The following is a 14,306-nucleotide window of genomic DNA, read 5'->3' on the forward strand; positions in this document are numbered from 1 at the left end:
TTTTGCCTCAGGATGCCCATCCTGACACTGCACGATGTGGTGATATTGTGTCCCCCAATATATTGTGCACCCTAATAAACATATCTAAGGTCAGAAAACAGAACTAGATAGACATAGATGCTAGAAAATGGTGGTACACACACCTTTAATCCTAACATTCCCAAGGGATATCCATCCAGATCTCTGTGAGTTCAAAGCCACACTGGAAACATCCAAGCATGATGACACTGGCCTTTAGTCCCAGGAAGTGATGGCAGGAAGCAGAAAGGTATATAAGACATGAGGTCTTATGTACCTTTTAGCTTTTGAGCAGCAGTTCAGCTGAGATCCATTCAGATGAGGAGTCTGAGGAAACAAGATCAGCTGAGGAATTAGCAAGGTGAGATTGGATGTGGCTTGTTCTGTTTTTGTGACTATTCAGCATTCATCATAATACCTGGCTCCAGGTTTGTTTTTATTAATAACGCCTTCTAACAATTCGAGTTACAGCTCGGTCCATCCCACTTTCGCGGTGGCAGTTCAGGGTCCCTGTAAGATCTGAAATCCCACCCTGAACTTCTCTCTTCGCTCTCTTCACAACTGTCCCTCACCTGGAACCCTCTGGGACCGGGGACCCCAGTCTCCGTTGCCGGCCATCTCTTACATTTTCTTAGCTACATCCAGCTTCCCGGGCGCTTCTGGATTTAGGATAAAAGAGCAGCAGCTGTCCCTCGGCCACCATAGAGCGCCGCCCTCTTGCTGCTTCCTCATCCACCACGGGGTCTGTCCAGAGAGGTTTCTCACATGCTGCTTTGCGCCCTCCCGCTACACTGCCACCTAGCGGCCCCTGTATGAAATGCTCCTAGGCCCTGCTAATATTTAAAACAAACCAAAAAAAAAAAAAAAAAAAAAAAACCAAAAAACTTCTTTCTGGTGGGTTTCTCAAAAAGACAGTGAAGTAACGCACTTTCTTTATCTCAAGGCCAAAAAGAAAAAAAAAGAGCAATGAGAAAATTCAGTATTTTTGAATAAAGAGCATTGGAAACCAAAATCAACATGCCAAGAAAAAAGACTCTAACTTCACTAAATCTATTACCGAAAATTCTAAGGTTACACTTTTAATGATAAATTTAGTTAAAGCATATTCAAACTCAGGAAGTTAGCCAAATTACCCACCAGTTTCTCAAAAGACATAACTGCCCCCACCCAAATAAAACAAAAGGTCAGTCCTTCATGAATGATTTATAGACAGGCACTTAAAGAAATGAAGAGCCTCTGTGATGTTACAACCAAAGACACATTCTACAGCCAAACCCCTGGCAGGGCGCACAAACAGCCAACTCTGAGGACTTAGCTCACCTTTGGAGCCACACAGGGCCATGGTGAGGGCACTGTTGCTCTGATCCAGCTCTCAGAGGCAGGAACTGCCAGGGTGGTCCTGGATCACTGACTGCTCCTTTAGGATCATGGCCTGGGGAAGGGACAGAGAAGCGGGGAATATGTAGTCTGTGGGGAGTCAGGCTCTGGCTCTGCAGATCATAATCCTTCAATCCTACATTTATAGAAAATTCCAGAACATTTCATCAGGATGTCAGATTTCCAATCAATGAAGTTTCCTGAGCTAAGACAATCAAAAAGCCCAAGCAGCATAAAGGCCTTTCTTCTCTTATCCTTAGTTCTGAGACTGCAACTCTATCCATTAGTCTCTTTTCTGCTCTCTCTTCAAGCTGACTGTAGGTTGGGGCACAGTCCTCTGAACCACCTTTCCCCTAACCCAAGCAGTACCTAGGCACCCCTGGAGTACACACACTGCTGGTGATAAATGGGCTGAGAACATCATGAACTAGTTACCAGCCCGTTCTTCAGCCCCATTTATGATGCTCTCAGTAGGGACCTAGGGGTTGCAGCATCTTAAGCATTCTGTGTTGAATGTAGGTGGTGGCACAGGGCACCCTGGGGGTGTCCAGAGCTGTCATCCATATTGATGAGCTGAGTGGGAAGGAGAAGTTCAAGCTTCTGGTAGAAGGTGACAACCTTTGGGCAGTCATGGCCACCAATAGTGTGAAAGGCACTCAGATGACTTCCAATAACACATAAGAGGTACCATTGCATCTGGACCCTCAGCCAACCCAGCAGTTTTCTGACCCTGAGATTTGCTTCCCCAACAATTACAAAACAATCAACTTTGATAATAGAGCAGTGTTTGCTTTGTGCTTGTCAAAAGGGAAGAAGTAGGAGTAAGGCAGCTCCCAGAAGGGACTGCCTCCACTCACTCCTAGCTCTCCCTAGGTGGAGAAAACTCTGGGCATTGAGGCTGCCCTGACAACCATCATCAACAAGATCCAGTACACAATGGTCAACCATGGCATGAGCATCGACAGGAGGCACGTGATGCTGCTCTCCGACCTGATGACCTACAATGTGTGAGAGAAGGGAGGCTCCAGGTTGTCAGGGGTCGTGAAATCCTCTGTCAAACAGCCAGAGAGTGTAAACAGCATAGAAAGTACACTTCTGTGAGGACTGACCTGGACAGGAAGTAGTTGTCACCAACAAAGGCCCATGTGTGCTGATGGGATCAGGTGTTTTGTTAAATTCTCAGTGTGAGAATTTCAACACAACCAGTTATTGGAGGAGAAAAGCTTGAAGACAACTTCCGTCCATGTCCTGAGTCTTATTCTACAGCCAATCTGGCCATTACCAACACTAGGATGCCCAAGTGACTTGGGGTGAATGTTCCCTAACTCCTTCCTAGTGCTGTGTCTATAAACATTTCTAGAGAGTAGGGCTAGGTATAGCTCAGTGATAGAGTGCATGCCTACCATGCATGAGCCCTGTGTTTGATCTCCATCACACACACACACACACACACAGAGAGAGAGAGAGAGAGAGAGAGAGAGAGAGAGAGAGAGAGAGAGAGAGAGAGAGAAAGAGAGGGGGAGGGAGAGGGAGAGGGAGAGGGAGAGAGAAAGAGAGAGAGAGAGAGGGAGAGAGAGAGAGAGAGAAGAGAGAGAGAGAGAGAGAGAGAGAGAGAGAGAGAGAGAGAGAGAGAGAGAGAGAGAGAGAGAGAGAGTAAATACCTTGCTCTCAGGTGAGAGTGTAGGGGGAAGCTGTTATGGGTGTTTGCTTCCTTCCCATACACAAGTGTATTGTGTTTACATGAGCCCTTCCTGATAAGCCTGTCCTGCAGTAGAGGACATTATGGAACCAGAGATGTAGCTCAGATATAGAACAAGGTCAGGGTAAATATTCCTAATTCCCAGGCTCATCTCCAGGACCAAAAATTAACTACTCCAGGTGGGGCCATGGCAGCCCTGAAAGAGACAGTGTCTGCAAGTCTTCTTCGGCTTTGATTTTTTTAAAGGTTATGGTATCTCACTGGATCTGCAAATACAGATTGATATCTATTTGTTGAATGTACATGTGGGTGCATAATCATGTGGGTGCCCCTCTGTTTATGTGGAGGCCAGAGGTCAACCTTGGGTACACTTCCTCATGACCCATTGACTTTGTTTTCTCTAATGCATTTATTAGCATATATTAATTGTACATAACATGGATTTCATTATGACCTTTTTATGTATGTGTATCCTGACACACTTTGCTCATATTCTCCTTCTGTTTCCCTCTCTTGTGCACTTCCCATTCCCCCTTGTCTGCTTCCTCTTCCTAACGAGTCCTTCTATTTTCCTGCCTTTTATTTCAAGACAGGGTTTCTCTGTGTAGCTTTGCTCCTTTTCCTGGAACTCACTCTGTAGCCCAGGCTGGCCTTGAACTCATACAGATGTACCTGCCTCTGCCTCCTGAGTGCTGGAATTAAAGATGTGTGCCACCATCACCTGTTACATGCCTTTTTAAAAATGACACAATGAATTTCATTAGGGCTGCTTACAAAGGCAGGGTTGAGGGACAGGATGTTTACTGGACCATGGGCACCTCACCAGTGTCTACACCATTAGAGAATATGTCTGTCCCCACCGCAAAAAAAACCAAAACCAAAAACAAACAAACAAACAAAAAACTAAAAAGAACTATCTGGCTATCAATCCTCAGGGGAGGCTTCATGAAGCACTCCCTCAAATGACAAGATGTTAACAATAGCAGTCCTGTGTGGATCTGTTGTATGTTTGGCTCATTTCCTTAACTGGAATTAACTAAATTGTTTCTAGTATTAGCTTAATGATCATAAGAAAGGAGAAGCAACCCCCTTTTTAAAACTCAGATTTCTAATTCTGTGTGGCACAGCATCTGGGTACAATTGACAAGAGACAGGCTCCTTGTCCTTGGGATCATCAAGTCCCAATGGCTATGAGGCTGCACTAAAAACCATCTGCTTTTAGTAGTGCCACGAATAGCAGCTTGGCTGTTCCTATTGGTTCCAGCATTGGGATAATGTCTTCTGCTTTGGTTTTGAACTTCCTGGAATGGCTTGAGACTCTTATGACCATCTTTCATTGCACAGGGTGAAGACCAGTTTACTACCAGGTATAGCCTGGCCAAGATGGAGGGTGGGATGATGCTGGCCTCCTTTGAGAAGACAACTGGCCATCTCTTTGATGCTCCTTAATTTCGGCAGGAAAGACCCAGTATGTAGTAGATTAGCAGTGTAGATGGCCTATAGATTTCAGAATGAACAGATTGTTTGTCTCCAGGCCCAACTAAGGCACCCTGCCCCCCTCTCCCCATTCTGTGAGCTCCTTTCAGTGCAGACAGTTCTTCAGTTCCAAAAAGAAAATATGGACCCTGAGCTAGTGGAGACCTTTCAGTCCTTGAAGCTGTACTTGGCTACATTGACTAACAGCCTGCATGTTATCCAGGATTGACAGAAGGTAGACAGTGGAAGAGCCTCCAGGTGTAGCAGTAGGGTATTCTGTGGTCCTGCCTCCTAGTGAGACACTGAACAACATTTTAAGAGCCAAGTAGGACAGAAAATGGAGAGACACAGGTTATATGTATGTATATATGTGTATATATATATATATATATATATATATATATATATATATATATATGAGAGAGAGAGAAGGTTATGTGAAATCCAGGCCTTGTGATGGATGCCTTTTATCCCAGGACTCAGGAGGCAGAGGTATGCAGATTTCTGTAAGCTGGAGGCCAGCTTCTTCTACATAGCAAGTTCCAGGTCAGACAAGTCTACAGTGAGACCCTGTCTTCAAATCAACATCAAAGTGAAGAGAAAGAAAAGTGAGGAGGGTTAGAATGGAGAAGCCCATGCACAAGCCAGAGTGCAGCTGTCACACACCAGGACTGAAACCCAGCACCCGCCACTGACACCTTTGCAGCCTGGGTACAGCCTCTGTCCACCACCCTACCTGGAAATGTCTCCTCTCTCTGTGTGTGGAGCACTCTAGCCCAGTGGTAGCTCTCACTGTGTGTTGGGGTTAGTTTTTGTCACTTTGCCTCTCTGTTCTGGCGTTGTCTTTGTCATCAAACTAGAATGCATCTACCTCCTGCTTCCTTCCTGTGAGTAGGTGTCCTAGCATAGAGCCCTAGACTCTTGAACTACCTGGGTGTGCTTGCCCACACTTTTAATCCCAGAACACTGGAGGCATAGGTGGACACAACTCTGAGTTCCAAAGCAAGTCTGGAAAGAAAGAAAGAAAGAAAGAAAGAAAGAAAGAGAGAGAGAGAGAGAGAGAGAGAGAGAGAGAGAGAGAAAGAAAGAAAGAAAGAAAGAAAGAAAGAAAGAAAGAAAGAGAAGGAAGGAAGGAAAGAAAAGCAAAGAAAGAAAGAAAGAAAAGCAAAGAAAGAAGGGAAAGAGAGAAAAAGAAAGAAAGAGAGAAAGAAAGAAAAAGAAAGGAGGAAGGAAGGAAAGTAGGGAGGAAGAAAGGAAGGAAGGAAGGAAGGAAGGAAGGAAGGAAGGAAGGAAGGAAGGAAGGAAGGAAAAGAATGACAGACAGACTTGAAGTGGATCCAGGAGAAGAGGAAATCCTTACCTTTCTGGAAGTCAGTGACAGCCTGCCTTCCAGTGTCTGATAAGGACCATGCTGCCCCTGGCCCTGCACTTCCAGCCCCATTCGTATCTTTTCTTCTGGGCACTAAGCTAAGGAGGCAGGTGGCAAAGTCACCATCTCCTGATCATGTGCAAGGATCCTCTCAAAGGCTGACTATCTCCTGATCTTTACTCCTGTTGCAGAGAACTGGCTGAGCTGAATTGGCTTCTGGTGACCTGCTGGTCTGAGGCAGGCACAGTCATTCCAGAAACAGTGTCCTTGGCCATTCCCCTAGGGTATATACATGGGAAGGAAAATGATGAGCCAAGTTCAGCCAGGTGGTACGTGGTGGAGCTGGACCTCAGATCCCAACTTTGCAAACCTAATTCAGTAATGTTCCCTCCACTCTGTGAATCTAGCTCTCTGATCTCAGTTCAGGTTGGTTCCAGGACTGCCAAGGTCATCATGATAAATCCAATGAATATAGGAACTGGGCTCATAAAGTTGTTGCACAAGGCTAACATAGACCCCAAACCATGCAGGAGGCCATTGATTTTTCACACAGATGAATTCTGCACAATTTTTTGTCACATAGTTTATGGCAGGAGGTCACCATTCCTGACCTTGGCTCCTTGTCCTGTCAGCTGCTAAATAGAAGAATTTTGTATCCCTTGGACAGATGCCTGCTTGACCTTAAATGATGCAGAGGGTCAGACAAAGACCATGGCCTCAGCAGGAGCTCCTTGGAAGGTTGACTGGGAATCTGCTTGTAACCATACCTGCAGGGTCTCAGGATGGTTGTTCAGCCTGGTCAGTGTCCATTCCACCTCACTCTGTCTCTGGAGAGGATGCTAACCTGTGCCCAATCCTCCCTCTGTCTAGGACCACAGAGGTCAGGACACAGTCCTGGTTTCCACTCCTCAGGCTTGATTTGCCACTCATGTGGTCCTATAAATACATTCCTGTTATTTATTTATTCTCTGTGAAAGATATTCAGTGTTTGTTGTTATTTTACTTTGAAACCAGAAGCTATATAACCAAGAAAACCAGCTTTAATGAATTCCTGGAAAAGAACCTAGGATGTGAGGCCCAGGATGACATGGCTAGTCCCTGGCTAAGCACTGTCTATTTGAATTTAACTGCCTTAAACAAAAAGAAAACAGAAACTTGTAGTTTCCTAGTAGTGTGAGTCCCTTTTGAAGGGCTCTGTAGCCTGTGGCTCCAAGTGAAGGCTGTACACTATCACTAGCAGTCTTGAAAAAGAGGAAGGGTGGCTCCTCTAAAGTCTCTTATGGTCAGAGGTCCTGGGCAGGACCTCTTACTGACAGCAACATATTGCTTGTCTACACCCAGTCCTATAACAAATCTGGGTGTTGGATAGTATATCATGGTACTCATCAGGAATGTAAGTGTCTGAACTCCATCCTAATTAGAACTCTGAATGAAAGGAGCTGGGGTATCATCTGAGGTGTAATAGTATTTAATTGCTCATATCTATGAACAGAGAGATATTAAAAAGAATGAGATATTCCTGGGCAGTGTTTGGATAGTATAGCTAAGTTCGCAACATGGGATGTACTATGTATGGGGCTTCCAATTAAGCTAAGAGAACTCTGGCATTGGAAAGAGGAGGTGCTGAATGGCTTCCTCTATGTTCCAAGAGAGGCTCCTAGAAAGTGAATCTGGGCTTCTGGTCAGTTAAGGGAGAACCAATTAGCAGGGTGGCAAAGGCTGTTCCCCATGACGTCAGCAGTCCCTTCTCTGGACATTCTATTGTATTCTGGAGAGCTCATGGCATCCCGTGATGTCACCAGTGTTGTAGCGACATCAACTGCCCCCAGGGCATCCTTCAGTGCCTACAGGGTAGAGCATAGACATGCTGCTGGCAAGACTGAGGGGTCGCCAGGCGGTGGTGGCGCACGCCTTTAATCCCAGCACTCGGGAGGCAGAGGCAGGAGGATCTTTGTGAGTTTGAGGCCAGCCTGGGCTACCAAGTGAGTCCCAGAAAAGGCGCAAAGCTACACAGAGAAACCCTGTCTCCAAAAAGCCAAAAAAAAAAAAAAAAAAAGACTGAGGGGGTCTCCTTGGAAGAGAGAATGGCGAACATCCAGAGAACAGAGAGAGACGGAAGGAGGCTGGCCTTGAGTCTCAGAGGAAAACAACCAAAAAGGGTTCCTGGGGAAGGCACAGTGAGTGCTGGGCAGGAGATGGGGGCTTCCTGGAGGAGGTGGGCTAGAACTGGGCCCTCAAGTAATGAGGCAGAGGAGTTGGAGCCTCTGAGAAACAAATTTTTCCCTGCTTCACATGTTTCCTGAAATCCCAGGGTCCAGAACATTAGCGTGTGCCTCCTCTAAGCCAGGATCTAGCAAGTCCAAGGCTGTTATTCTGGGCATGCTTATCTTTTACCTTTCCTGGGTCCTGAAGGTGTAATATGGGGACAGAAGGAGACAAGCAGGAGGCAGAGTGACTAATGTGTCCCCAGCTGAGGCCAGGAATTACTGCACTTCAGCTTCGGGAGTTTCCTTTAGATGCAGTGGCTGTCGACACTAGTCACATGGAGAGACAAGTGCTTCTGGCCAAGTCATGTCATCAGGCTGTCCAGCAGACTCCTCTGACACCTCTCCTTGACAGTGGTCCCTTAGGGTCCTGAATCAGCAGCTGAGGATGGCAGGTAGATCTCTAGTGTAGTCAAACAACTGTAGAGATATGGAACCAGGGCAGAGATTGGCTCCTTTTTACAAGCTCCGCATGTTCTGGGCTGGCAGTTGGATGACTTGGTGAGTTCGTTAAGCATGTTGTGTCTCAGAATGACATTTCAATCCCAGCCATGGGCCTGGAGTGACCAAGCAGGAGATCTGGACTGTCCACAGCACCTGAGTGCTTGTGCACTGTGTTATTTTTCTCCTGGCTTCTGAAAGCACAGGCAGACTTCAGGGCTCTGGGTTCATGCATGTTGCATCCTGTGCTGCTATGAATTTGCCCGAAGAAGCCATCTCTGTGTTCCCTGAGGCATGTGTAGGGAGGCAGAGGAAACCTCTGGCTGCTTACATAGCCACATCTCTACAGAGTGGTGAGAAAGCTGAGATTTACAGAGGGTACATCTTCACCTGGCCTAAAATATTTGGGTTGACACTGAGTTGTAGAGGTGATCTTTCTGTTTGTGCCTCAGAGTGGTCTGTCCATCCTCTATGCCTTGTCACTATGCAAGTTTACTTGTGTTCATCTACCCACAGAGGCTGCTATGGAGCCCTCATCCCACCCAACCCTCCTCACCAAGAAAGGGTTGAGGAAGGAGATGCAGAGGCTGAACATGGAGCTGCAGCTGATGACAAGGGAGAGAAATGAGCTGCGTGATCAACTATTCTTCGTCAGGAAAGGATCCATGCACAATAGGTATCTCTTGTTTCAACCTTCCTGGTATCAATTTTGCATCTGCAAAGTCACCTTCATCTTCATTTTAATGTCTTGGATTCTAGGAGCTTGAACCCTAAGGGTTTCCCTGTGCCCTAGTTCATGTCCCTAAATGCCTCCCAATGCAGAGGCAGAACTTGAAACCTGGGCAGGAGGGAGATGAGGATTCTAACCATTCTGCTTCCTCCATTGAAAACCCAAGCCTGGAGTCTGAGTCACACAACTCAGGGACTGGTGCAGTATTGCTTGATTTCCCAGCATGCATTTGAAAAGACCATGACATGGCTTGTGTGAGATACTAGCTGCTGTGAGTTTGTGTTAGTTTTTGAACTTGCCTGGTATGTAATTATGTGCTGGAAGATCCTGGTAGGACCTTGTCAGACCTGATCTGACTTGATTTATTTCAATGAGTGACTTTTCATAATAATAATAAAGAAAGGGGGTTGTCACTGTTTTTCTATTTCTTGTGAGTTATACTCTTGGACAATATTGCTCCACACATTTCTTCATTATCCCACATGTGCTCTCCTCTCCTTCACTCTTGCTCTCTCTCTCTCTCTCTCTCTCTCTCTCTCTCTCTCTCTCTCTCTCTCTGTTTCTCTGTCTCTCTCTCTCCTGTGTGCATGGAGCATGCGTGCTGGCATGTGTGTGTGTGTGTGTGTGTGTGTGTGTGTGTGTGTGTGTGTGTGTCTGTCTGTCTGTCTGTCTGTCTGTCTGTGTCTGTGTGTTTATGAGCATTTGCATGTTTGTGTGTCCCTACAGATTCTGGGAGTTAGGCATCTATGGTGGGCCTGATGACTTGCCTGTGTCTCATTTCCAGGTGATTCCAGTGCTGATATGAGATCTGTGATCATCACTTTAAGCAGCTCTGCTCTTGTCCTATGTGTTCACCTTGATGCCAAATAGGAATTCCTTGGGAGATTTTATAGCTGTTCTGATGTTGGGTCTCATCTCCAGAATTATATGCTCTGTCTATCCATGCACTAGTAATGACCCAGGCTCAAGAATCCTTGTCCTGAAACAAAAGAAACATCATTGCATGTTCTTGTGGGACAAGACCTTTATCATAGACTCCTGGGAACAGATGTTAGATGCCTCTCCAGGCTTGCTGAGTGGACACATGCAGCAAGGACACCCTCCATCTGAACACCCAGTCTCAGTCAGCCTGGGCCAGGATTACAAGTTAATTAAGCACCAGGAACTTTCAGTACATAGTAGCCAGACTGAGACCGCCACTGTGTTGCAGTAGATCAGGACAACAGCTTGTGTTCACATGATCCTTGAGGCCTATATTCATAAAGTTCTTTGTTCCTGGTGCTTGCCCTGCCACAGGCCAAATACTTGGTATGAAGATCTGAAGATGGAGCATGAGGAGGTCATGACTGACCTACAGAGATTGCAGAATGAGAACACCGAGGCTTCAGAGAAGGTGGATGAGCTTGTCAACCTGACGGTCTTCTATCGGTAAGTGCCTGTTGGCATGGACCCCAATAGTTGTTGAGTGGCCATCTCTGCCTTTCTTTTATTATTATTTTTTAATTTTATAATTTAATTTTACATATCTGCCACAGATTCCCATGTCCTCCCTCCTCCCACCGCGCCTCTTCTCCCCTGTCACCTATACACCCCCCATTCCCATCTTTCCAGGGCAAGGATTCCCCTGGAGATTCACCTCAGTCTGGTAGATTCAGTCGAGGCAGGTCCAGTACCCTACTCCCTTCACCTAGGCTGAGCAAAGTGTCCCAGAAAATGCCTCAGGCTCCAAAAAAAAGCTCATTCACAAAGGACAGGTCCAGGTCCCATTGCCTGGGGGACTCTGAAGCAGTTCAAGCTAATCGACTGTCTCACTTATCCAGAGGGCCTGATCATGTTGGGGGCTCCTCATCTATTGGTTCATAGTCCATGTGTTTCCACTAGTTTGGCTATATGACCCTGTGCTTTTTTTAATCATGGTCTCAACATCTCTTGCTCATACAATCCCTCGTCTTTCTTGCTGATTGGACTCTCAAAGCACCTGGGGCCTAGCCATGGATCTCAGCATCTGCTTCCAACAGTCATTGGATGAGAGTTCTACCATGACAGTTAGGGTTGTTTGGTCAACCGAACACCAGAGTAGGACAGTTTGGGCTTTCTCTCGACCATTGCCGGTAGTCTATTGTGGAGGTATCTTTGTGGATTTCTGGGGACCTCTCTAGAACTTTGATTCTTCCTAGTCCAATGGGGTCTTCATTTATCATGGTCTCTCTTTCCTTGTTCTCACTCTCTGTTCCTGATCCAGCTGTAATCTCCCACTCCCCTAATCTCTCTTTCCCCCAACCCTTGTCCTTCATTACCCCCCCCACACACACATCCATGTAGATCTCATCCATTTCTCTGTCTTTGGGTGATCCCTGTGTCTTTCTTAGGGTCCTCTTTACTAGGTAGCCTCCCTGGAGTTGTGAGTAGCAGTCTAGTCATCCTTTGTTTTACATCTAGTATCCACCTATGAGTGAGTACATACCATGTTTGTTTTTCTGAGTCTGGGTTACCTCACTCAGGATGATTTTTTCTAGATCCATCCATTTGCCTGCAAACCTCCTGATGTCATTGTTTTTCTCTGCTGAGTAGTACTCCATTGTGTATATGTACCACATTTTATTTATCCATTCTTCAGTTGAAGGGCATCTAGGTTGTTTCCAGGTTCAGGCTATTACAAACTATGCTGCTATGAACATTGCTGAGCATGTGCCCTTGTGATATTATTGAGCATTCCTTGGGAATATGCCCAAGAATGGTACAGCTAGGTCTTGGGGGAGATTGATTCCCAATTTTCTAAGAAAACGCTGTATTGATTTCAAAAGTGGCTCATGTCTGCCTTTCTTTGTCTCTAGACTGGAGAGTCCACAGCTCTGGTTCTGTCCTTTTTGCACCTTAGCAAGCATCTCTTTGACTTGTGTCTCTTGCACTTAGTTTGCTAAGTATGAAAGAGACTATCCACTCCTCCCACCATTGTCCTGGAGCCTCAGGAGCCTCTAGGTAGAAGAGCACAGTGAGCTGTGGTGGTGCCATTCCAGTACTCTGGAGGCAGAGTAGGCAGATCTCTGTGATCTCAAGGCCAGTCTGGTCTACAGAGAGTTTCAGGACAGATAGGACTGTTAGCAGAGAAACCCTGTTTCAAAAACCAAACAAATAAAATAAAGAAAGGAAGGAAGAAAGAAAGAAGAAAGGAAAAGGAAAGTAAAAGAAAGAAAAGACAAGCAATTTGCACTATGAGGGGAATGTCAGGTAGCCCTGGGCATCTGGGAGCCCAGGACTAGGCTTTACAGATCTGGTTTCTGTGGAAACTGTAGATAGAATAAACTTCACTTGGATCTTCTGTCCTCTCTCAGAGTGTATTTGTCCACTATTACTGAAGTTCAGGACATTTGAGGGAATCCTCTTTTCTTTGAAAGGACATAGATGCCTATTGGTTTTGGGGTTTTCTGAAATAGTTCGAATTTTTTTAAAATTAGCTGCTCTCTTTTTTGGCCTTTGGACTGTAGCTGTCATGACTATTTTGGGCTCTTGGCTACATCTTCCTGAGAACCTGGGGCTATTTGTTGTGAAGGTTCCTGGAGGCAGCAGGGGGGGAGGCAGAAGGAGACTGGCAGGGCCTTACTATACAGAGGGTCTTTTCCAGTGGTCTGCACAGCCAGGTCTTCATGGAACATACTCAGCTTAAGGACCAAGTAGCCATGCTGAGGCAGGAGAACAAGAATCGGACAGAAGATTGGGTCCTGCTGAAACACCACTTGGCGGCATTCAAATTGATCTGGGAGGACCAAGAGGAAGAGACCAGTGACCTCCAAACCCAGCAACAACAGGTAGGGGCAGGTAGGTGGGTCAGGCTAAAGTCTGGCACCATTTTCCCATTGGGGTCTCTGTCTGCCCATCCACCCACCTGTGCTTTCACCCATCACCTTACTCATCCATGCTCTCATCCAGCCACCCACCTGATGCTATCTGAGGTGTTCACTTCAGTGTCCATGCAAAAGTACTTCTGGGAAGTTAGCCTCTTCTGAGAAACTAAATTATTAGCAAACCATGCCTGCTGCTGTGCTTGAAACTCCGGTCCAGTGAGGGAAATGGGTCAATAACATATCAAACCTACATGTCATTTTGATAGGTAGGATGCTGTGCACAGAGCTTTGAATGAGTGAATTGTGGGTCCTGAGGCTCATGTGATTGGGAGGGGTCATGTGAGATCACAGAGGGGAAGCAGCTTACAAGGAGGAGTATCCTGTGTAAATGCCAAAGGAGTCCTACTCATAGTCATAGATTTGGGTGGCATGTGGCCTTCTCCTGTCTTCATGAATCCCAGTGTGTTCTCCTCCCTTTGACTGACTTTTGGTTCACACTGACATAAGCCTGAGTAGCAGCTCATGAGCCCTGTTTTCTGTGAGTGCTCCTTGAGAGCTCTATGATTGTGGAGAATACAATCTGGATTTGATTGGCTGAACAGATGGGGGCTTTTGACAAGCTGAATGCTAGGGTGGGTGCTTTGCTGCTTCTGAAATAAATTCTCTAGCCATCTCAACAGAGTCCGGCCAAACAGAGCACACTCCCCACAGCAGTATTAATCCTCAAGGAATGATGGCAGAGTTGTGAGACTCTTCAATGTGCTGGTGTGCTTCGCCTACTCATCTGTTCATTTGCATGATGTTGTATTCTGCTCACTTCTTTTTCTATGAGTGTAGTATAAGCTCTTTTGGCTTGCCTCACCTACCAGTAAGCTAATTTGATCCTTTGTATGGGCTTCATGTGTATTAGACTGTGTCCATGCCTGTATACAACTCTCTACTAAGAACACAATGTTTTAATGAACAGGAATTTGAAAGATTGGAGGGAAGCCTGCAGGTCCTGTGGAAGCAGAAGGAGATGATCACCCAGGAAAAGGACTTGGCAAAAAGCTGCAGCATCACTTTGAGGTCTCCCAAATGAGGTAGGAAC

General features: G+C 46.1%; 1 protein-coding gene and 2 long non-coding RNA genes across 5 annotated transcripts in view; 1 reads left to right on the forward strand and 2 right to left on the reverse strand.

Moving 5' to 3' along the window:
• The window catches only part of LOC143267301 (disks large homolog 5-like), a 143,535-nt gene that overhangs the window by 125,422 nt on the left and 3,807 nt on the right, over positions 1–14,306 (forward strand). Inside the window, exons 1-5 of one of the 3 annotated variants that reach the window (XR_013042288.1) lie at positions 7,990–8,116; positions 9,161–9,320; positions 10,671–10,767; positions 12,997–13,180; positions 14,184–14,298. Coding sequence is in view for 2 of the 3 variants with exons in the window: in XM_076544608.1 (XP_076400723.1) it covers positions 9,161–9,320; positions 10,671–10,802; positions 12,997–13,180; positions 14,184–14,297 (590 nt within the window). In the remaining variant the exon portion in view is untranslated. Of the gene's footprint in view, positions 1–7,989; positions 8,117–9,160; positions 9,321–10,670; positions 10,803–12,996; positions 13,181–14,183; positions 14,299–14,306 lie in introns of those variants that run through there. The other 2 variants (XM_076544609.1, XM_076544608.1) reach the window with 2 other exon arrangements.
• Positions 1–14,306, reverse strand: part of LOC143267306 (uncharacterized) — a 230,488-nt gene that overhangs the window by 81,218 nt on the left and 134,964 nt on the right. The gene's annotated exons all lie outside the window — the stretch shown is intronic.
• On the reverse strand, positions 113–11,417 carry LOC143267307 (uncharacterized). Its single transcript, XR_013042299.1, has 3 exons — positions 11,011–11,417; positions 10,142–10,353; positions 113–345 (listed from the first exon to the last, which is right to left on the reverse strand). It is a non-coding gene; the product is annotated as an uncharacterized LOC143267307 (long non-coding RNA).

The sequence above is a fragment of the Peromyscus maniculatus genome, chromosome 9, assembly GCF_049852395.1.
Source record: "Peromyscus maniculatus bairdii isolate BWxNUB_F1_BW_parent chromosome 9, HU_Pman_BW_mat_3.1, whole genome shotgun sequence".
NCBI classification, from domain to species: Eukaryota; Metazoa; Chordata; class Mammalia; order Rodentia; family Cricetidae; genus Peromyscus; species Peromyscus maniculatus.